Source organism: Simochromis diagramma, unplaced genomic scaffold (genome assembly GCF_900408965.1).
Source record: "Simochromis diagramma unplaced genomic scaffold, fSimDia1.1 OVJJ01000753.1, whole genome shotgun sequence".
Classification (NCBI taxonomy): Eukaryota; Metazoa; Chordata; class Actinopteri; order Cichliformes; family Cichlidae; genus Simochromis; species Simochromis diagramma.
In genome coordinates this window covers 21,323,655-21,348,504 of record NW_024387523.1, presented here as the reverse complement: position 1 = coordinate 21,348,504, position 24,850 = coordinate 21,323,655, and the positions used below count along the sequence as shown (strand labels likewise).

At 40.4% G+C, this 24,850-nt stretch overlaps 1 protein-coding gene and 1 long non-coding RNA gene across 4 annotated transcripts in view; one reads left to right on the top strand and one right to left on the bottom strand.

The window, feature by feature from the left end:
- Positions 1 to 3,732: 3,732 nt before the first annotated feature.
- LOC120727021 lies at positions 3,733 to 6,330 on the bottom strand. Its single transcript, XR_005694415.1, has 2 exons — positions 6,217 to 6,330; positions 3,733 to 5,605 (listed from the first exon to the last, which is right to left on the bottom strand). It is a non-coding gene; the product is annotated as an uncharacterized LOC120727021 (long non-coding RNA).
- The window catches only part of khdrbs3 (KH domain containing, RNA binding, signal transduction associated 3), a 191,241-nt gene continuing 171,990 nt past the window's right edge, over positions 5,600 to 24,850 (top strand). Inside the window, exons 1-3 of one of the 3 annotated variants that reach the window (XM_040021131.1) lie at positions 6,351 to 6,450; positions 7,443 to 7,533; positions 9,692 to 9,848. In XM_040021131.1, coding sequence (XP_039877065.1) covers positions 9,800 to 9,848 — 49 coding nt within the window. In that variant the 5' untranslated portion in view covers positions 6,351 to 6,450; positions 7,443 to 7,533; positions 9,692 to 9,799. Of the gene's footprint in view, positions 6,112 to 6,350; positions 6,451 to 6,742; positions 7,534 to 9,691; positions 9,849 to 24,850 lie in introns of those variants that run through there. The other 2 variants (XM_040021132.1, XM_040021130.1) reach the window with 2 other exon arrangements.

Sequence of the window (24,850 nt, the reverse complement as noted above, 5' to 3'; positions counted from 1 at the left end):
AATCCTCTTTCGGTGTGTGATCTTGAATCAATACGTGTCCTTGTTTAAACCGAGGAATTCTGAGATGATGGCTGTCAACACACAGCCAAAAAAGGTGTGCTACTACTTTGTGGGGGATGAAGCACACAGGTGAATCATGCAAGGACATTTGTTTGCAGCTAAACTCCATGCCAGCTACAGAGCTAACTTGGCAGGGCATTTTTAAGGAGATTGTACAGTTGTAAATGTACCCATGGATATTGGATATTCAGAAAGTTTTCTCCACAGTGAGACCCACCACATGTCTTTTAGATCCAATTCCTTCTTCACTCTTTAAAACACTTTATGGATTTTTTGAGGCTGAGCTTTTATACATGATGAATTGCTCTCTTCAGTTGGGTGTCTTCCCTGCTGCCTTTAAAACGGCGGTGGTGAGGCCCCTTCTGCAGAAGAGCAATTTGGATTGTAATGATTTTAATAACTACAGACCTGTATCCAACTTACCATTTTTAAGTAAAATCTTAGAAAAACTTGTTTTTACTCAGATTAATGATTTTCTAAATGATAGACAGATCCTGGAGATATTCCAGTCTGGATTTAGGGTGAACCACAGCACAGAGACGGCTCTCCTAAAGGTTTTAAATGATCTTAGATATAACTGGGACGCCCAAAAGCTCTCAGTCCTGGTGCTACTGGATCTAAGCGCAGCCTTTGATACAGTAGACCACGCTATTCTTTTAAACAGACTGAAACACATGGTAGGCCTCTCTGGTGCTGTACACAACTGGTTCACTTCCTATCTCTCTGACAGAACTTTTATGGTGAGTATGGATACATGCTCCTCTAAGATCCATAAAATGACATGTGGTGTGCCTCAAGGGTCGGTTTTAGGCCCTGTACTTTTTAATTTGTATATGCTCCCTCTCGGCAGTGTCATCAGGAGGCATGGAGTGAACTTCCAGTTACGCTGATGACACGCAGCTGTACATCTCTGTGTCTCCTGACGACACCAGACCAATGGATGCCCTTTTTAACTGTATTTTAGATATAAGATCTTGGATGGCAGAAAACTTTTTACAGCTTAACCAGGACAAAACTGAAGTTTTAATCGTCGGTCCTGATGTTCAGAGAGAGAAACTCTTGTCTAAATTAGAGGCATTTTCACTATGTCCTTCGCTACAAGTGAAAAACCTGGGTGTTATTTTTGACTCTGAGCTTGGTTTTATCCCACATATTAAACATGTAACCAAAATTGGATTTTATCACCTAAAGTCCGCCCAATTCTCTCTCGGGCCAACACGGAGATGCTGATGCATGCTTTTATTACCAGTCGCATTGATTACTGTAATGCCCTGCTCTCTGGTCTTCCTAAGAAGAATATTTCAACTTTACAACTTTTGCAAAACTCGGCAGCTCGTGTGCTGACGAAGACCAGAGGGCGGGCCCACATTACACCGGTTTTAGAATCGCTGCATTGGCTCCCCGTGTGTTTCAGGATCGATTTTAAAGTTCTTTTATTGGTTTTTAAATGTCTTAATGGTCTTGGGCCTTCTTATCTCTCAGATCTGCTTTTACCATATGAACCCTCGCGGACCCTGAGGTCCTCTGGTGCTGGCCTTTTGATTGTCCCTAAAGTCAGGACACATACTCACGGAGAGGCAGCTTTTCAGTGGTATGGTCCTCGTCTGTGGAACAGCCTGCCGGAGGAGCTCAGGGCCGCAGAGAACGTACATGTTTTTTAAGAACAGGCTCAAGACCCACCTTTTTAATTTAGCTTTTACTTAGCGTTTATTTATTTTATGCTTATTTATTCTATCCTGTTATTTTATTATTAATTTAGGCTTTACCTAATATTTATTGATTTTATTCTTATCCATTTTTTAATCTTCTTACTCTATTTATATTTATATTTATATTGTATCCCGTTCTTATTTATTTTATCATTTTACCCTGTATATAGCCTATTGTGTCATATCTCCAGTGTTTCCTCGGAGGGGGCTCTCTGCACCGGGGCTGTGATCGACCGTGGCTGCTGGGTCTCTGGGGGTCCTCTCAGCCTGGCTGGGGGGCTCCTTTGCCTCCCTCCTGCTGTGTGCCCAGCCTGGAGGCTGCGGTCTGTGACCGGCTCTCGGTGCAGACGGCTCCCTGTTATAGTGTTTCCTCACTTGGCTCATGTGAACCCAGCCTAATTTTTACTCTTTAAGTGTGCGCGCGCGCGCGCGCGTGTGTGTGTGTGTGTGTGTGTGTGTGTGGGTGGGGTGGGGGGGAGATATGTGTGTATTCACATCATTTATGTTAATGAGAGTGTGGGGAGTGAGTTGGAGGGTGGGGTGGGCTGCTTTTAACTATGTAAAGCACTTTGTGCTACATTTTTTGTATGAAAAGTGCTTTATAAATAAAGATTGATTGATTGATTGACCCTATTATATTATCTTCTAGGTTACTTGGGGGATTCTGTTGGTGTCCTGTAGTGTGATGAGAATATTAGGTAATACATTATAACACAGCTGTAACTAAGTGTATTTTCAATGTCATTTATATCGAATTTACATTGTGATTGTATTTAAAAGTATATTCACTAGAAAAAGTGGTTGGCAAGTCAGGTTTTTACAGGAAAAAAGAAATAATACCTCACCAGGCCTTCACTATACCTACAGGTTGTCAAAGTACAACAGTGGTGTAAAAGAGCTGCAAACCAAGTATGATACATTCTTGGTCCATCAAATATAGCTGAACAGCACAACAGCAACTGTGCTTTACTTATGGTTAACTTCTGCCACCTACAGTTTTTTATGAGCATTGCATGTGCATTTGGAGCAATGTAAATGTATTTAGGTCAAAGAATGTAACTTAGAACTGCAGTAATGCAAAAGCCTTTGTGGACTGGACAGAAGAGAGGCAAATGGGATACCTGAGGGGGGTGGGGTGAACCATATAAGAGAGTGAGTATGAGTGATCAACAATACAGTATCACACCCATTAAGTTTGCTCTTTAGCTAGACTTTAAGTCTAGCTGTAACAGGTCTAAAATTAAGATTTCGACTCACTTTCTATTCTCAGCCTTTGGATGTCAATATCTGTTGATCTGTTGTCACTATGTTTGAAATCTGCCAATATTTTCATTATAGCTTGCACTATTTGAACATGTGTTTAAAACTACTCCTATAGCAACATATTTAATATACTGTGGTAACCAGGAAAAGGAAACAGCCAAGTTATCATTATCGTCACCAGTGAGTTGTAGAATTAGACTGCTGATTGAATAGAAGCACAAACCTGACATCTAGTGGTGAACACAGTTACAGTGCATGACACCATGTACTACAAGGTCAATCGTCATTAGATTCCTCATGTTGTTTTTCTTACAAACACACTGATAATTTTTATTCTCTTGTACATGTATGAAATGCTGCAGCAGTGGTCTCAAAAGTAATTCTTCATTTTGATTTTTTTTTTTTTGAAAGCAATGTAAACTTTTATGTGAGGGGAAAAAGGGGAGTCTTAAATATCTTGATGCATGCTAAAGTCTTAAATGTTTTACTGCTCTTTAACATGACAGATAATGAAGTTTTGCCACAAAAGCACATATACAGTACTAAAATATTGTCCAACACAAGGATGGTGTGACAGAGCAACACTAAGCTGTATGAAAAACTCATGTTTTACAAATCACTGTACCCAATCCATCAGCTGATTTTACTGAGATATAGATATCTATATATCTTGTTTGTTTAGTTGATTTCTGTTTTTTTGTTTTTTTCAGTAGAGATTGTCACTGCCCTCCAAAGTTCTCTTTTTAAGATTGGAGAACAGTAGGTGGACAGATCCATTTAGACTTCTAACAGCATGCTTTCAAAATACAGAGGTAATCAAATCGAACTGGAGATAAACTAAAACAATGATCAAAATGTGTTCTTAAGTGAAATACTGAGCGGTTAGTATTATTGTAGCCAGCATCCAGTTTCCCCTTTACCTGAAAGAAAGGGCAAATCATAACATACCACTGTGCCACAATAACCAAAAAAGGTAATGAGTGTTATTTGAATCATTTTAAATAAGTTAATCTCTTTTTAAAAAAATATTTAAAAAATTAAGCAAATAAGCACAGAGTCAAAGATGTATTCAAGTAGCTTTATTTGTTAAAAACCAGAACAATTGACAAATAAGACTTCAAATTTCTTCCCCTTGAGCCGTCGATTCCAGGCTAGCTCATGAATGATGTGTAACAGACGATGTGAATGAAGGCACTCCATCTTAAGTCCAAGTATCATTCCCAACCAGTTCAAGTAAACAACCTCCTCTCAGCCTCTGTGGCAATCAATAACAGCTGAGTGTAGGATGTTTACATGAACTGAGTCTGAACAACTGAACACAAAACTACACTTTAAAGGAGCACAGTGTCTAAATCAGGTATGGATTTCAATGAATATTGAATAAAAAGGTTAACTTGGCAGTAGGGGGTAGCCAGCAGCCGCAAACATCAGACTGAAAGCTCTGTGGTGCAGACAGCTTCCAGTCGGGGATGTTTACAGCCCCAGACAACCAAGTGCATGTGGAGCCTTAAATGCAGATTATACAAACACTTTCCACCTACATTTGATCTGAAGATGCCAGCCCAGGTCCTTAATAGAGTTAAGGTCAGAAGGTTATAATGGCCACACTGTGGTTTTCCTTTTGAGCAACCAGGGAGCCTATAAAAGAAAAACCTTTCCATAGCATGTTAGGACATTGCCAAGTTGGGATCACAATACACCTATGAGGACATTTTGACACAATGAAGTGGGTCTAATCATCTCGCTACACAGTATTCCAGTTCAGATCACTCTGCCTTCTGCTTGGTGAGTTAGGTTGGTGTTTACCAATCATCTAGAACCCAATCCACCTGGACCATAGTAGCAAGGCTTTCACTGGTGGATCAAACAGTTTTAAAATTACAGATATCTGGTTTCTTGGAAACATGTTTTTATTTTGTTTATTAGAAGTCTGCCTTAAAAATATGGTTCATTTACTCCAAGCCCTTAAGCACTTTAGTATACATCCATGTTTGTGGCGAATACAGAATAGGCACCTACCATGCATGTCTTCTGGACAGACACAGGAAGCACATGTGTAACTCCACACAGTAAGGTAAAAAAAGCAACAAAACTACACAATACACCCACCTTACCACCATTTCTCTATTTGACTCACACTTTCCCCAAGATTTTTATGAACCCTCTTCAATTTTTCCAAAATTATATCCATGTTTTTCATGCCAGACACTGCACTTCTGCCACACTTTATCTTCTGAGAAATTGCACTCCCATTTTGCATGAGAAATGCAACTTGTTTAATTTAACTAGCGGTTATTTAATAACAAACACCTGGCAAACCAATTAGCAACCATGTCCAATTTAAAAGAGAATTAAAAAAAACACCAAACTCAGCTGTATCTGTTTAAATCCTACTGACATGTGACTGCATAATCATTTCAGCCATTAGACACAAAAGAAGAAGAAGAAGAAGAAGCAGCATAATATTTGGAACACAGTTCACGCACTGGACCAGGAAGACATACTATGAAACTGTAGATGCTGTCTGAAGCGAACGCTGACCAGATGTATACCCGTGTACAGTTTCGTGGCTCCTTAAAGAAAGGAAAAAAAAAGAGGAAAAATGAGGAGTAAAGTTAACATTTAATCTTTTCCGAAATACTTTAGTGCCAAGCATCCATAGAGCCTCGTGAATTAGCACAATGGTGCTCCTGGGAGAAAAACGACAACAAAACAACTTTGTCCCTCACTGCACTGCCTCAAAAGATTAACATGCCAGCCTGCTGTTTCACGCTGACTTGCGCCACAGGTTAAATTACATTAGCTACGAAACAGCTGTTTGGTGCCTTGTTATTTAGAAGCATATTGCGGTTTAACGGTACTGTAATGTCACTGAAGTAAACTTGCACTGCTGGTAAAGACTGTTGCAAGGCCAGCTACTGTGTCCTACCTAACTGAACATAGAAAAAGCTAACTTAAACAGCAAGATGACTGTTAGTAACAAACGTCAACTGCTTGTGAGGTAACCGGCATCTCTAGAGAACTGCTTAAAGTAACTTTGTGCTGCCAGGCGTCCTACCAGACTAAACAATATAATGTGGTAAGTGTTAGCACTAGCTAACCAACGACCTAGGCTACAGCTAGCTCGCTAGCTGCTGTTAGCTCGTCTGTGACCCTAACCTTGTGCCGTGTGACGTTCCCTTACCGGTATATAAAACGATTATCCCCGGACGAACGACACGACAGCATCCAGTGCAGGAAATTATTTTGTATTTTGAGTCAACCTGGTAATGTTCTGTGCTATTCTAGGAAGCCTGTTTAGTTTCCTTCCGTTTTCATTCACTTGTCTTTATTTTGACCTTTGGTTACTCGACACCAACATTGACGTCATTGTCATGGCAACACAGTCCCTCCTACCGCGAGCCCGGACAGACATACGGTAGTTAACTTTTACGTTTTACGCTTGAAATATAGCCGTAATTAGCATCTCACTGTGAATGTAGTGTTTTTTGTTTCTAAAGAGTTGAACAGGCGCAAAGGAAGCTTAATTCCGGTTTGTTGGTGAGAAAAAGTAATGATAAAATAACAGAAAAACGAATATAACTAAAATCTGTTTAAACTGTTAAGTAAACATTCACAAATATGTTTAAACTACCAAAAGCAGAGTCATAGCAAAAAAGCCAGTTTGAATAATTGGATTATTTAGGCATCAGCAAAACTATTATTTTTGCAAGCCTGTGTTTTTTTTAACTGCTTTGTTTTTTGCATACATATTTAGTAGGTTGTTGGTTCTATATTAGCAATTATAAAGGACAGGAGCCTCAAAATGAGATTTTGAATTTTAGCATTACCACACTTTGTTTTCTTTTTCTTTTTTTCTTTTGTTTGCTTTTCTCTTTTCTTCCCTCTTTCCTTTCATCCAAATCTGCAATGACTTTTGGAGGCCAAGAAAATACCATTGAACTGAAGAAATGTACTTAAAGCAAGTACTTAAGGCAATCAGTTGCTTTAATTTTAATTTTTTCATGTTTTCTGTGACATTCCCTGCATACTAGCATCGTGCACCCTGCTGTTATGTGCTGCATTGTCTCAGGGGCATCTTTGCACAGCCTGCACCTGGGGTCTTACCTGGTGTGGTACATGCTGTACAGGCTCCTGTCCCTTCATGATGGTTCCTGTTGTTGCGGCTCTTCTTTCTTAGGTTTCTGCAGCCTGAGTTATCCACTAAGCACATGATCAGTTGTGGTTATCTTCCTGATATACTCATGGATGTTTGTTGTTTCATCTTTAATATTGGTTTTGACACACTAGAATTTGGCCTTCTGCATAGCGTACAGTCTCATGATGCTGTATTTGGGGTGAAACACTCCATGCATGATAAGAAGGTTTGTTGTCTTGAAGTCAGTGACTTCTCTCTCCTCCTTTGGCCAGTTTATTATCCTAGCAGGGTATCTGATGACCGGCAGGGCATGAGATCTACCTAGATCTCAAGCTTGAACCACAACCAAAAACCGCCCACAGGGTGAGTGGAGAAAGTTTTATTTATAGATAGATAGATAGATAGATAGATAGATATTATAGTGCCTTTTAATTAAAGTTGGATTGTGGATCTTGATCATTGTTTTTAATGTTTTTTGACATTTATAAAAGCATATGTTAAAGATTTTTTTAAAATTCCTAAGACTCAAATTTTGGCAATTGAAAGTCATCCATTTGAGCCCAGGGGCTTAGCATTTTCTTTACTTTTGTAATTCATTATGTGATATTTCATTTACATTAATAGTCACTGTGATTATTAGATTAGTTACCGATAAAGATTTACAGCCCTAATTCATATTTCACAAAGGCATCAAACATATTACACAAGTTTAGCTTTATTTAAACTTTGTTCAATAGTGCACATTGGTATTTATTCATCCAGATTACTGGTCTCAGCTCTGCCTTAGCTCCTAGTAGTTACTATAGCGCAAGTACTTGCTTGAGGGAAACCCTGAGTCCAGTCTAACAAAGTTATGCGGCCTGTCAATAACAGGCTTTCAATTGGGGGAAAAAAAAAAAGCAGGGAAAAAAGAAGAAAGTGTTTTGAAAAAAGCGATTTGGAAGCTACCTTGTAGCTCTGAGCATTCATCAACTGCTTATGCCTGTGGAATAATCTGTGATTAATCATTTAAGGTACATGCTTTTGCCCCACTCATGTTTTCTATTACATCATGCCTGTTGACATATTTGATAAGCAGTGCGCTCATTAATCTAATTAGTGCCTTTAGCTACTTATGTTTATTCCATCAGATGGATCAGATCAGACTGATCATCTTTGCCTTAGCGTGTCTTTGTGTCCAGTCAAAGTGTAATGGATGTAATACAGCAATTCTTTAAGCATGATAGAGTTAAGTGCATTTTTAATTACATATAATCAAAGAGTGTAGATGAAAGAGTAAGTAAGGTCCTAGCAACTTCACATAATCCAAAAAGTAGTCATTACTCTCTTCAAGAGAGTGTGTTAGAACCTGCTTTGTGCAGTATCCTCCACATGAGGTCAGGCTAGTTCCACAAATCAACTAGCTTTTCATTATGTAATGGAACAAAGTTAGCTGAATTCTTGTGATAGATTACAGGACGTATAGTGACTATTTAATATTCAAAGCCCATGAACATGTCGCAAGAATATTCAAAGTACCCAATCTTTGGTCAAAATTGTGAAGCAAGATCAGCAAATGCAAATTTCTAAAAATTATTTCTGAACCCATAACAATATTCATTATATTTCAGAGGGTAGTGGTGGTGGTGTAGCCTTCTTTATGTAACACTGCAAAAGACTCCTTAATAATTCATATAACGTATTGCAGTTATTTCTTATGAAAAAAGAGCAAGAGAGAGAGAGAGAGAAAAAATCCATCTATAACCTAACCAGGGAAATTGATTCCCTTGTCATTCTGTGTGGTCTGAAATTGCCCAGAGCTATTATGAGAGAGACTGATTTTTGCTGTGCAGTGGAGTGGAACAGTCTTGCCTTGTAGAGCTTTTTGTGAGATGTGAACAGATTCATGAGCAACAGCACTGCTAAAGAGGCATGTTATCATGTGCTCTCAGGCAGATATCCTAAACATTTTAAGCTTTTTAGAGTAATCTAACTGATCTGTGCTAAAACGTGCAATTCACACAAAGTCATTGGTACAAACACTTTCTGCATGTTTAACCAAACTGCATACAGCATAACTTTGACAGTTGTAAAAAAATAAAGTTGTAATTAATTTGACAGTTGTGAAATAAGGTTTGTTAGTTCTTTCAAATGATCCCATTAACTGTAAAGTTATATTAAAATATATTTTTAAAAAACTTAAACAACAACAAACAATATTTTTGACAACAAATCAGAGGTGTTTCTAATGTGGTGGACATGTGGAGGCACCAGTGGCACACTCACATTCACACCTATGGGCAATTTAGCTTCGCCAATTAACCTAACCCCACTAATTACATTTCTTTGAGAGGAAGCCGGAACGCGGGAAGATCATGCAAACTCCACACAGTTATCATGTGGCCAGGTGATGGAATCGAACTCAGGCCCTTGCTGTCAGGGAACAGTGCCAATCACCACGCCACCATGCTGCCCCCTAATCAGGCCAAAGCAACATATATGTCACATGAGAAACAAATTCTGTGTATGTTTCAACCAACAGGCTACACCAATCAGAGGTCATAGATGAGCTGTCCCAGAGGAAAATGAAAGTCAGTAGTGGAGTTGAGAGTTACATCACTGCCCTTCTTATCATATCTCTGAACACTGCATGGGATCCTTATTTCAGATGAGCAGAGGGGTGTACCAGAGGACCACAGGTATGTTCCTATCTGGGGCAACATGATGTTTTTCACCATGCTTCTGTGATTCTTTACTGGTTAATAGACCACCCACAACTTACTGTAAAAGTCAGTGTTTTTGTGGCATGATAAATAGAAGAATCAATACACGCTCTGATTAATTTTAAAGGTTTCTGTGAAATGTGTGTCTGGGTAGTTTTACTGGGCTGGAAATTATAAAGGCTATCAGCGCTTAAAAACGGATGCTTGCAGGCTGGATTGGCAGGTTTACAACACCTCGCCACATTGCCAAAATATGGATTGCTTTATTTTCCAGTATTTTACCTTGTGGCTACAATCAGAGTGTGCTTGACCCATAAACTAAGAAATGGGCATTCTTTCATTTTGAGTTTCTTCACCAACTTTGTTGTTGTGGTCTGGAAAAAAACAAACAAGCTTTTTGTTGCGTTTTTTGCTTATTTTTTGTCAAATATATGCCAATGCAATGGAGATCAAACACGGACAATTTTTCAAGTATGAACGTCAGTATACTTTAAGGAAGTGATCCCTGTGAGCAATAAACCACGTACACATAGTTCACCACTTAATGCATTTTGTTTACTCTTGGTTCTATATGATGTCAGTAAGAAGAAGAAGCAGCTCCCTTATTCAAAAGGTCACTACAGCAGGTAGCACCGCCTGGCTGATTTGGCAGAGTTTTTGCCCTTCCTGATGTCAGTGAGAGTGGATGTATTAATAATCATGATCATAGTCATCTCAGGCACACAGCTCTGACTGAGCAAGGAAGCCCCACCCACTTACTTTAAAACCTTTTATTTGTGAGGGGCAGCAAATTAAGATGAGCTAAAATGGCTTTGAGAGAGAATGAAGTGATAAAGCATAAAGCATTTGTACAATTTACACTGATCCTGATTTAAATATATGTGCAAATTTTTGAAAAATGTAAGAAAAAAAATAAACATGCATAATACAACTCAGTGTAAGCAATGTCTGCAATAAACAAAGAGAATCATAAACAGAAACCATAACATTATGCTTCACTGGGAGGAACTGAAATCCAAAATAATGAACTGAAATCACTATGAGAGCAAGGAGAATCTAAAGAAATAGTGTCGGCTCAATAGCTGCATTTACATTCATCTAACTTCCTCTAGCCTTATTCAGCAAAGAAGGAATTATTTACTGGACTCAGCAGCTCACATACTGTATATGTTTTGAATAAACCATGTGAATTTGTTAGATTGTTAGCGACAAAGCAAGCAACCAAAAGAACTGCTCACCAGTGGTTTGCAACACTTCCTTTTCCTCTTCAATGACAATTTGTTGAACAGAAAATAATTTCTAAAAAATGTATGATTGTGTCAAGATTAGTGGTAAAACTGGCCATCGCAACAGTGTCTGGAAACAAATATTTTGCCAAATATATCAATTCGTCTGTGGCAATTTCAAAAATTATCATAATTTTATTATAATTATCATTATTTTTTATATTATATATTTTCCCATCTATCTTTATATACACGATCAAAAAGTGTATGCACCTGTGTGTTTTTTAGCCCCTTGATGAAGTCAGAAACTGATCACCAAACTCAGAGTGGGCACTTAGACTCTGCACCCTTTTCCGGCTGAAAACTATGACGTCAGTCTTGGAGGTGTTAATTCTCATCCCAGCTCCTTTACACTTGGCTGCAACCTGCCCAAGTGCAAGTCTGCCGTTATCACTCAATGAAGCCAATTTCCCCAGTGCAACTATAGAAATGTAAAGTGTTGTTATGGCATAATTTTTTTAAGTTAATTAACTAAAGCTAAATCCCACTGTTGTACCATGTCTGAAAATACAGCCGTAAATGATTCCCTCATTTTCACATTCTCAGATTTGTTTAACTTTTTGAGAAGAACATCTACACACAGCTAAAAAAAAAAAAATCCTGGTATTAACACCATGCGCAACATGTGCTAATTTATAAAGCATTGACATTCAATATCATAAACTCAAGACATCACAGCTGGAACCCATTTAACACACAGTTCATCAGATGGAAATACATCAGTCGTAACCTCAAATGATCGACAGAAGGGTGATGGACAAGTTTACTTGTTTTCCCCCGATGCCTGAATGAGGCTAATATTGCCTGAGATGCTGACGAGTGAAGAATGCTGACACAGAATATGGATTTTTGTGATTTCTGAATATTTGGTTTAGGTATGAGAAAAACTGAAGATGAGTTTTCCATCTTACATTTGTGTAACCCAAACATTCTGGCAGTAATTTTCCTACAGTTAGATTGCACTGGAGAGCCAAAACAGTGTGTTCAGATCTCTGAAGCTGCCTGCAGAATCTGGCACCCAGATTTTAGCAGCAGATCCTTTCAGTCCCACAGGTAAAAGTTATAAGACATGTAGTAGCACATCCTCAACAACTCTTTCAATGGGTCGTTTGTCTCTGTTTGGACTGCTATCTGTAGTTTTTCATTACTATAAGGAGCATGCAGAAACGTTCGCCTATTAAGTGAAACCTTCTTAAGCAATCTGTTAAGTAGTACCATGTTTGTTTGTTTGTTTGTTTTGTTGTAATAGAGATAACAAAAATGAATAACCTTGGATGCTCACATTAGACCACTATTGCCTTGACAACAAAAGCCTGAAATGACAGATCCAAACTGGTTCTCTTGTCCATTATATGTAAAACTCTTACAAGGCTGAACTTTTTGGGTATTTTAGCCTGACAATAATAGCTGACAAATCAAATCTAGAATCAAAACTGTATGGGGAAAGAGAAAAAGGCAAACACTGGCTTAACAGTAGGAAGTTGGCTTCCTTGAGTGGCCCATATCCATAAATCCATCCATCCAATTAGACAATGTTAGACTACAGTAGTAGCAGACTAAGAAGGTTTTTCCAGTTGTTGTGGTTTTTTGGTGTTTTTTTTTTTTTCAAAACTCTGAAAACCTCTGCCCTGAAAACCTGCAAAGGAAGGTGCCCAAGACGCATTCTAATTAGATCCTCCTTTAGCAGAGAACTGGAAGTCTTGCCTTCCAGTTCTCTCTCAGGTTGTCTCAGTCTGATAACGCGGTGTAATGATCTGCTTGTCCATCTAACTCCATTTTAGCCTCACCAGAAAACTTGATGTCAGGGTTCAGTTTTCCCCAAAGCAAAGGTCGCTCTCCACCAGAGATGGGCAGTACTGGTTAAAAGTAACGCTTTGCTGTAATCCGATTACTTTTTTTTCAAGTAACGAGTAAAGTAACTATTACTATTGCAAAAAAGTAATTAGATTACTGTTACTTGCCCGTAAGCACACTGCATTACTACTGTTTGTGGGAGTGTCTCATGACAATGACGTACGAACACATGACGTTCGTGGCAGCAAAAGACGTGTGTAGATCATCCATCCATCCATTCGCTTCCGCTTATCCTTTCCAGGGTCGCAGGGGGTGCCTATCCCAGTTGTCATAGGGCAAGAGGCGGGGTACACCCTGGACAGGTCGCCAGTCTGTCACAGGGCTAACACACAGAGACACAGACAACCATTCGCACTCACATATTCACACCTATGGGCAATTTAGATTGACCAATTAACCTATCCCCACTACTGCATGTTTTTGGACTGTGGGAGGAAGCCGGAGTACCCGGGGAGAACCCACGCAAACACGGGGAGAACATGCAAACTCCACACAGAAAGACCCCAGCCTTATGGTGGAATTGAACTCAGGACCTTCTTCCTGTGCGGCAACAGTGCTAACCACCGTGCCCTCGTGTGTAGATCACTATTGGATAATATGGAGCACGGGAGAGAGTACGCAGAGTATGCAGGGTTTAGAGCGTGGAAGTACTGACATTACTTTGAGTTTGATTCTGTAAAAAGTGACAAAAACATCAGCGTCCACTGTACACTCTACCTGGTAAAACAACTTCTTTCTGCAGCGAAAAATTAAACTTCAAATCTGAGCAAGTGCCTAGCAAGCCGGCACAGGAATATGATATTCACAGAGAAACCCCCGGATCCCCCCACTGACATGAGACAATCCTCTACCTGTCCCACTCCTGCTAAACAGGTGAAAATAGATTTAAAAGCGACAGGACTTAGTACCGCTGAATCTTTGATTGTATTTATTGCCGAGTTTTACTTGTATCTATTTGAAAGACTGAGTGTCAACACAAAAAATATTTTATTTTATATGCTGGAATATGCAGAAAATGGGTTTAAATGTTAAACAAATTTCTTCCAGTCAGAGAGTGTTGCGTATAATTACATTTTTGTTTGATGCAATGAGCATAAAGTTAAAAGATTAAACAATTTTTAAAAAGAGACTTTTTCACGTGATTCAATTTTATATGATGGATTATGCAGAAAAAATAGAATTGGGCTGAAAGGTCTATTACTTCCTAACGTATTCAGGTTGTGTTTCATATTTTTTAAAAGTACCTAGTAATGAAGGCACTAATTACTTTTGAAAATATGTCTTTAGTAAAGTAACGGGATTACATTCTTGGAGAAGTAATAAAATCATTTGTAACTAATTACTATTTTTAAGTAACTTGACCAACACCTCCACTAATTAGGAGGTTCTGACTCTAAAAATCTATCAATATAAAAGAGCAGTTCATGGCCACCCACCAAGAAACTAAATCAACTCCAACAATTTTTCAGTAAAGTGAATTTCCCATCTAGTCAAAACGTTTCATTAGGACACTACCCAACTTGCTAACCTGGTCATTCTTACCTTTTTTGGGTATAATTTTTCTGGGGAATTCACATTAATCTATTTCAAAATGTTATGATTGTTTTCTGTGAACACTGGATGTACAGGGTGGGCCATTTATATGGATACACCATAATAAAATGGGAATGGTTGGTGATATCAAAGTCCTGTTTGTGGCACATTAGTATATGTGAGGGGGCAAACTCCTCAAGATGGGTGGTGACCATGGTGGCCATTTAGAAGTCGGCCATCTTGGATAAAAAATGCGTTTTTTTCAATAGGAAGAGGGCCACGTGACACATCAAACTTATTGGTAATGTCACAAGAAAAACAATGGTGTGCTTGGTTTCAACCTAACTTTATTCTTTCATGAGTTATTTACAAGTTTCTGACCACTTATAAAATGTGTTCAATGTGCTGCCCATTGTGTTGGATTGTCAATGCAACCCTCTTCTCCCACTCTTCACACACTGATAGCAACACCGCAGGAGAAATGCCAGCACAGGCATCCAGTATCCGTAGTTTCAGGTGCTGCACATCTCGTATCTTCACACCATAGATTATTGCCTTCAGATGACCCCAAAGATAAAAGTCTAAGGGGGTCAGATTGGGAGACCTTGGGGGCCATTCAACTGGCCCACGACGACCAATCCACTTTCCAGGAAACTGTTCATCTAGGAATGCTCGGACCTGGCACCCATAATGTGGTGGTGCAACATCTTGCTGGAAAAACTCAGGGAAAGTGCCAGCTTCAGTGCAGAAAGGGAAACACATCATCATGTAGCAATTTCAAATATCCAGTGGCCTTGAGGTTTCCATTGATGAAGAATGGACCCACTATCATTGTACCCCATATACCACACCAAACCATCACTTTTGTTGTTCCAACAGTCTTGGAGGGATCCATCCAATGTGGGTTAGTGTCAGACCAATAGCGGTGGTTTTGTTTGTTAACTTCACCATTAACATAAAAGTTTGCCTCATCACTGAACAAAATCTTCTGCGTGAACTGAGGGTCCTGTTCCAATTTTTGTTTTGCCCATTCTGCAAATTCTGTCCGCTGATCTGGGTCATCCTCGTTGAGATGCTGCAGTAGCTGGAGTTTGTAAGGCTGCCATTTGTGAGTAGCTAATATCCGCCGAAGGGATGTTCGACTAATGCCTCTCTCCAGTGACATGCGGCGAGTGCTACGCTGTGGGCTCTTGCTGAATGAAGCTAGGACAGCCACTGATGTTTCTTCATTAGTGACAGTTTTCTTGCGTCCACATTTTGGCAAATCCAACACTGAACCAGTTTCACAAAACTTAGCAAGCAGTTTGCTAACTGTAGCATGGGAGATGGGTGGTCTCGTAGGGTGTCTTCCATTGAAATCTGCTGCAATGACCCGGTTACTGCATTCACCAGATATCAACACAATTTCGATCCGCTCCTCACGTGTTAACCTCTTTGACATGTCAATGGCTGTGAACAAAGAGAAAGTTGTAAATAACTCATGAAAGAATAAAGTTAGGTTGAAACCAAGCACACCATTTTTTTTCTTGTGACATTACCAATAAGTTTGATGTGTCACATGGCCCTCTTCCTATTGAAAAAAACAAAAGTTGTATCCAAGATGGCCGACTTCTAAATGGCCACCATGGTCACACCCATCTTGAGGAGTTTGCCCCCTCACATATACTAATGTGCTACAAACAGGACTTTAATATCACCAACCATTCCCATTTTATTATGGTGTATCCATATAAATGGCCCACCCTGTATGCATGTTGCAGGAGAGCAAACTTGCTAAGCGACAGGCCTACCCTGAGGTCTGTTTGTTTCTTTCAACTGGGTGCAAGTTTAAAGAAGATCAGGCTTATAAGTCATGTTACAGCACACCAAAGCCCATCAAATCCAAAAGTTCAAAGTGAGCTTAGACAGTGTAGATGTAGTACTTTGACAGCTCTTATGAAGGATCAACTGGATTAAGGGCCTGAGTTTTAGGTAAAGTGCACCTTTGGTAAAATGAATGACTGTGGTATTTTTCCACCCATAGGAAGCGCTGCCTCATATGTGTAAGGGGGTGGTAACAAGTGTTTATCTAAAAGGAGAAATGACACCATCCAAAGGTCCCGTTTTTAAACATGAGCATGTATTCATTTTGGTTCCAATACATTTTTTTGTTTTATTCAAGAAAAACAGAAGACTGTCATGATTTTGAGTAGAGAATTACAAGGCCTAGTCGGTTATTTTCATCGCTCTCTGCACTTTCTGCCATTTCCCCTCCACTCTCCTCTTTGCAAAAGTGGTGTAAGCCACTTTACCACTCAGCTGTCAAGAGGGCAAAAATCCTAAATGAAACCACGTCCTTTAAAACAGTACAGCATTTATTCAATACTTGACTTCGGCTTAATGATGTAAATCAAATGAAAATCAATAAGTAAAGCTTCGTCTTACAGTGCTTATGGTATTACTCGCATGAACTGAATTAATGTGTCTGTGCTGTACTTTCCCAAAAGCTCAAAATAACTTACTGCCTATGCAGCTTCTCCACAATGGCCTTGGAGGATTTATGTTTTGTGTTAAGTAAGGCTGAAGCTACTCATGTTATCTCACTCCATCAATAGCAAATACATTAACAATATCTAGTCGCTGCAAGCACACTATTAATTTACCACGACCTGTCCCTACAGGGGCAGAATGATTGTTGGAGGCAACGAGGTGTATCTGTTTACCCCTCCCTGGGACACGGTGTCGCTGCTGGGGGATCAATGTCCATTGAGCATGGATGAGGAGGGGGCAGGCAGGCAGCCAAGCAGCCGGCTGGAGGAAGCCCTCAACCTCAGCTCAAATGACGCTGTCACCTAAGAGTTCCCAGCAGGCCTTGCAGAGACAGAGAGTTATGTGCTGCCTGATGCTGGAGCCATGTCCTCTCACACAGAAACATGGGCCTTTGTTCCTCAGAGGTTGAAGAGGACACAAGTAATAGATATTGCAAGCTCCGGTTCATGACAGGAAAAACCCAGACTGCCACCGACAGTTAACTGTCAGTCAGATATCTTGACATTTATCATTGGGAGAAGTGCAGTAGCTCTCATTCTAAGTAAGACTGCCTGACACTTGAAAGAAGAAATGGTGCCTTTTTCTTCCCGTGAATCAAACCGTGAACTAATACGGTAGAATTAAAACGGAGGAGGAAAAAAAAAAATTTAACATTTTGAGAAGGAATTCAGTAATGACATTATTTATTCTATGCACCTCTATAGGAAGGGGAGGTTTCGTGGTGTCTTAAGAGAATTTTGAGAGAAGGTTCATGTCACCCTGGTCTTTTTGGTGATGTCCAGCTTCTTATGTGATAATGCAAGGTCTTGAGCTGCTGGAGACTGCTAAATGGGGAGGAGGGGTTAAGCGCCATCCTCAGGCTGTGTCCCAATTAAGAGACCGCACGCTTGAAGTACGCGCACTATGCGTACTACATACTAGAGATGGACCGATCCGATATTACGTATCGGTATCGGTCCGATACTGACCTAAATTACTGGATCGGATATCGGAGAAAAATAAAAAATGTAATCCGATCCATTAAATATCACGAAAGCACCTCACAAAACTTGCAACACGCCGTAACTCACCTCAGAACGTTAGCACGTCGGAGCAGTATGCATCACGTGATAGAGCGGCTGTGGCATGCGGGACCTGCCGGTGGTCTGGATAGCATTTGGAGCTTCGCTAGCAACCCGGCATTTCATCTCCGACAAAGTTATCCCGAGAGAAGTAAAGCAAGTGTGTAAGTCCATCTCTGAATGTTTGCAAAGCATTCCTGCGTTAAGCTTAACAAACGACTGCCTCTTCTTGCTGCTACTTCAATCATGAAACTGCTTAACGATCAGCTGATCGGCTTTTCTGTCGCGAGTCCGTGTCTCTAGTTTGCTTTTGGCCCACTTTGCACCAGAAAGAGGAAACCAGCGGCTGAACAACAGCAGCACGTTTAAGCTTGATAAGCTGTTGTTAGAATTTATTTAATATTACTTTCTACTCGAGGATCTTTTTCTACGTAGCTGCGCTGGTAACTGTGCAGGGGCGGATCTAGCAAAGTTTAGCCAGGGGGGCTGATAGGGCATTAACAGGGAAAAGGGGGCACAAAGACATACTTTTCTTTCTTATTCTCATTTAAAATGTCGAGCTTTTAATAAATAATTATCTGACACCCAAAGTTTTAATTTGATGCAAAATGAATAGAAGTCCATTACTGTATATAGTAACTATTAAGTCTAATATATATATATATATATATACCCTAGTAAGCTATAGTACTTTTTCCTTTGGGAAGGTACCATCTGTGCAGTCTGCAATTTTGTTGAAGAAAGATGTTGAATCTATTTAATATTTCTTGAAAAATAATTGATTTCTGTGCATTTTTTTTCACACTGCATCAAATTAAGGTTGATTACGTCGATTAAGCATCATGAGGTGGAGCGTGAGGGGTGGTTCCCTATTTTTTATTTATTTATTTTTGTTGTTGCTGGGAGTTGGAACCCTATTAGTTAGGTTGCTTAATATTTATGCTAAGTACTCTTTAAAATACCAGAATAGGGAGGATGGTGTAGGTTTAAGTTTATTAGATTGATCAGTATTGCTGAACTATGAAATATTTTTTTTTGCATACAGGTATAACAGAATAGCTTTAGTGTAGTTGTTGTTTTAAACTTGAGTATGAACTTATACAAAATGCAGCAAGATATTTAAAAAACAGTTTTGTTGATTAAAAAACACTATATCGGATTCATATCGGTATCGGCAGATATCCAAATTTATGGTATCGGTATCGGACATAAAAAAGTGGTATCGTGCCATCTCTACTACATACGGTGCGTACTATAAGTACGAGAAGTGCGGAAGTGAGAGGCTTGTGAAATGGGACGGTCTAGCCTTCGTCGCGCTGTTCAGGTTGCCTAGCAACCATGATACTAACCGCAAGAAATGTTACATACAGCATTGTTTGACATAAATGAAGGAGAAAAAATGTTTTTTTGGTGTCATGGTCCTGGGTCATGTGACCCAGTATTCTGAGTTTCTTGATGTTTTTGTTATTCCTTTCAGTCTAGTTTCATTTCAGTTTATCTAGTTACATTCTGTCATGCCTAGGTTACAGTTTTAATTCATGATTTATCAAGCTCCCCATTTGTCTCATCACTGCGTGAAGTTTTCTGTGTTAAGTCTACGTGTGTTTATCTGTCATGTTTCATGTCCAAGTTTTCTTTGTTTGTCTAGTTCGAGTCATGTCTGGGTCTCGTTATGTTTCCCGTTTTATTTTGAAGGATCCTTGTTTTTTTTGTTTATTGTATTTAGTTTCACGTCCCCTGTCCTGTCATTATGTTAATTGTTGTCAGCTGTTTTCCCCATGTGATTCCTCTTCCCCTGATCATTCCTTATGTGTACTTAATCCGTGTGTTTCTGCTCAGTCGGTGTCAGATCATCTGTTAACCTCACCACAGTTTTCATAGGTTTACCTCATTGTTTCACTGTGTGTCCTAGTTTACTCAGTGTTCATAGTTTTGTCTTAGTTCTTTCACTGAGTGTCACAGCCTTCTGTTAACACAGTGTCCATAGTCTCCTTAGTTTCCCTAGTTTCATGTTTTTTCTTCTGCAATCAGCCAATAAAGGCTCGCTTTATTTTTGAAACTAACTATTATAGATATAGATATATTACAGCAGTGAGCTTGAACTCTGGGTCAAAGATTCAAGTTGCAGTTATTTATATTGCCTATCACCTTGAATCTTCACTCAAAGACAAGTATCTTTGACAGTGTATATACAGATGTATTATATATAAGAGACAAATATTGTTCATTTAATATGTTGCCATTATTACATTTAACTCAATGTTTACATATATGTGTAAAAACAAAATGTACGAGCTGTGATAACTGTTTCTGATAGAATGAAGAGTAGACTGATATATTAAATATTCCTTTATTGGGTGAGAAAATCAGACCATGTCATAACTGCTTTAAGTCATACAGAATAGATATCAGAGCCTTAAACAGGCTGGCTTCTGCTAAATGGGTCAAACCGGGCAGAAAGTACACAAACACATAACATCCTTATAGAATATGATGTAACACTATAGATCAACTTAGCTCAGAATATATAAAGCATATAAACAATTACAGCAATATGATGCAACAAACACAGCAGTACTACTAATCCAAAATGTTCAAAGCTTCATAGAACTCAAACAAACATTTATTTTTAGGTCCATTCTGCTGCTGATACATACTTTAGGTTTCTGAATATTAAACTTGTTTCTGCCTTTCATAGTGTGTAACTTGAAGGCCCTGAGTACTTTCTCCCACACTGAAAACACTGGAATGATAACATTATTTGAACATTACCTAATAAGACTGATTCAGGACAGGCAATTAGTTATTTTAAACTTTCCTAGCAGTCCTTCACAAACAGGGAACAGTCTGTCTATTCTCTCCATCTGTCAGCTGCTGCTGGCTCTTCCTCCTCCTCTTCCTCACACACTGCTGAGTTTGTCCTGGTGGATCATCAGGTGTCCAAAGCCTCACAGATGATGTGCAGCAGTGTGTCCCTCAGTCTGTCCTCACTCTGGAAACTTGCAGTTGTCACACATGGAAATCAAATGTGTGATAAGCTGCAGGATTCAAACACAAGTGTAACTTATAAATACATGTTCATACTTTTATTCTACAATCAGAGAGAAAGAAAGAGAGAGAGTTCAGGACAGACAGACAGGTGACAGTCTCAGGTGTATACACTGCTACAAAACAGCACAAGAGAAGGAGGATTTAGTGTTTGTGTTATTACGAGTGCTAAACAAGAAGAGTTCCCAGATGGTACAGTGGACACATGTGTGACTGCTGTGATTAAAGCATCTTTCTTTCAGCTTAACGAGTGAACCGTCAGCTCGTTCAAACACACGTTAAAGTCCGTTTGGCTCGACACCACCGAACAGAGGCAGCAATATAACATAGCTAACATTAAGTGACTGTGAGGTCAACATGGTCTCCGTGGTTCCTTAGTTCTAGGATATTACATATGGCGATGAGTGTAAAAGCCAGGTGTTGCTGTGAAGTTAAGCCGTGATAAGTGGCTTGTAAAGTGAGGTTAGCAAGTTGTGCGGCGCTGGCATCTGTTGGAAGCGGAGCATAACCCTCAGTGAGGAATAATGGCTATCACAGTGGGCTCGGTGGCGCCATTCGACAGCCAGCTGCAATCCTGGGAGGAATATTGTGAGATTTCTTCTTTGTGGCGAATGATATTAAGGAGGAGGAGAAGAAGCGAGCGGTGCACTAACATTTGAAAAGGCACTGAAGTTGCTCAAGCAATGGAGGCTGCTAATAGAGACATTGTGGACTTGAAGAGCATGATGGAACAGTCCCGATTCAATAAAGGATTAGGAGCGGTGAACAAGATGGAGGACTGCGGCTCGACATCACAACAAGTTGTCAGGAAGTGCTACAGATGTGGAGAGATAAATCATATGGCCAAGGACTGCAGGTGTGTTTTAGAAAAGTGCCACAACTGTGGTATAGTGGGACACATAAAAAGGGTCTGCCGAATGAAAATGGAACAAAAAGGAGGGCGTGGCAGACAAGGTAAACAAGCACATTTCTTAGAAGAGGAGAATGTGGAGAGTGAGGAGGAAGGAGCTGAACATGCACCACATAAAGGCAAGTAGTGTGACTATGTATAATGTGCATGAGGAGATTAGTATCCCAAGGGAGGAACCCATCAGACAGAAGCTAAAAGTAAATGGACAGAATGTGACATTTGAAGTAGACACAGGCTGTGGCTACACTATCATGTCGAAGGTAGAGATGGGTACCGGTATCCGGTGCCATTATGGCACCGGTTCTGACATAAACGGTAGTAACCAGACCGAAAAGCAGCGCACATTTCGGTGCTTTATTTCGGTGCTTTTTTTTTCCCTGAGATGTCATTCACTTTGGATTCCAGCCAATCATTTTACCTTTGCAAGCGTAGTAGGCAGGCCCAGGTACGTACGTTCTTTTAGAGCAGAGCTGCAGATTAAAAATGCCGAAGGCAAAGCGGTCAAAAGTCTGGCTGTACGTCACAGCAAACGATGCAAACTCAGCAGCCTGCAACAAGTGCTTTAAGGTGATACTGTGCAAAGGAGGTAACACCTCGAATCTGATGAAACACTTGGCAACGTATAGCATTTTGTTAAAAGCCGAGAAATGCGCCGTATTTGATAGCTTGCTGCGAGACCTCACACCGGGCACATCTACTGCGGGTGTGGTGCCTGTTATCGGACCCGGAGTTAGCAACATCCCCCAAAAACCCGAAGAGTAGAGTCCTGGCCCCTAGCCCTGCCAGTGTAGCAGAAATGATGACGGGTGATGATGGCAGCAGCCGTTCTTCTCTGCGTGAGTAGCTTAATGTTGTCCGTGTGTAATTTACGTTGAGTAGGCTAACCACGTTATTACATTAATGCACGTAAGGTGAACTAGCAAACACTGCCGTAGTTACATGCGGCTGTCTTCTTGTTTGATGGCAGATACTCCCTTCACCCTGGCCAAAAAGGCTAAAATGACCAAAGAAAAAGTGGAAAACAGCTAAACATGAGAGGTTTTTGGACAAAGTTTTTGTTTTTTCCATTGATTAAGCACTGCTTCCAGCCAAGAGTGATACCATAAATCCCCCATAGCTGCAGAAAAGGCTAACATTGTTATCTTTTTACAAAAAAACAGCTGAAGGTGAGAGGTTTTTGGACCAATTTTGTGTTCTCCATCCTTTAAGCACCGGTTCGGGCACCGTTTAAGCACCGGCACCGTTTCAAAAGTACCGGTTTTGTACTGGTATTGGATAAAACCTAAATGATACCCATCCCTAGTCGAAGGAGACATTTAAAAAGCTTTTTGAAGGCAGTAAGGCACCCAAAGTAAGCAAGTGTGGAATCAAACTGAGAACATATAGAGGCCACAAGGTACCCATGTGGGGAGCAGCCCACGTGCAGGTGGAATTCAGAGACAGTAAAAAGAAACTGGACATGGTGGTGGTTGAAGGGGCTAGAACTAGTTTGATGGGTCAGGGGGGGGCCTTACAGCGGATACTGGCCAGACATGAAACAGTGTTTAAGGACGAGTTAGGGACACTGAAGGGGTTTGCAGCAAAGATAACTAATGCGTTGACTAGTTTAAACCCCTTGTTTTGCACAACAGAATACGGCCTCCCGTCTGCAGCTAAACACCTTAATAGCTTTTGTAATGGCTTTAGCCCGGTCGGATTGGGCAGCAAAGGGCTGCTTAAATACCACAAACTCCTCTGCTCCTCCACTTGGACCGCTAGTGCTGATCATAGCTATCGCTTGACAGACTGACCACGCGCACCATACACATACTTTTTTCTTCTTTTTTGAATCTTCGGATCACGTGCGTGCCGAACCGTGGAGTGGGATCGGTTAGGATTATGGATCAACCGTGATCCGTTGCACCACTACTGGATGATATCATTCTGACGGAAAAGAATGACAAAGAACATCTTCAGACACTGGATGGAGTGCTGCAACGCTTGGAGGAGGCGGGCCTGCGCATAAAAAGGAGCAAATGTCAATTCTGACATTGAAGACAAGGTGAGGTCCTGCAGTACATGTCAAGAACATAGACACAGGCCTCAAGAGGCACTGCTACACCCCTGGGAGTGGCCGGAGAAGCCATGGAGAAGAATACATACTTGATTATGCTGGCCCATTTTTCGTAAGTGCACAAACTAAAGAGTTCATGACAAAGAACGGAATCACTCACGTCACCTCCCCCCTATCACCCGGCATCAAATGGGTTAGCGGAAAGAGCAGTGCAAACGTTCAAAGAACTCATGAAAAAGAGTACCGCAGACACACTGGCAACCAAGTTAAACAGGTTTACCGAACCACACCACAGTCCACAATGGGGAGGTCTCCCGCTGAGTTGATGATGGGCCGGAAGTTGAGGTGTACTCTTGATCTCATACACTCTGACTTGAAACAGAAAGTGACAGCAAAACAAGATAGCCAAAGACTGTATCATGATTGACATGCCAAGGAGTGCACGTTTGTTATTGGAGACACAGTATATACCAGAAACTATGGCGGAGGACCCAAATGGATACCAGGACTTATACAGGAGATGACGGGGCCTGTTTCCTACTTGGTGATGCTGGGCAATGGGACAGTGGTCAGCTGTTTGCCCGCCTGGAGCCGTACCTGTCAGTAGGAATGCCTGAAGTCCACCCGGGCGAGCCCACAAAAGCAGCACCAATCATCAGCGCTGAGGCAGGAGACAATGATGAGAGAAACATGGAGGTGCAAGT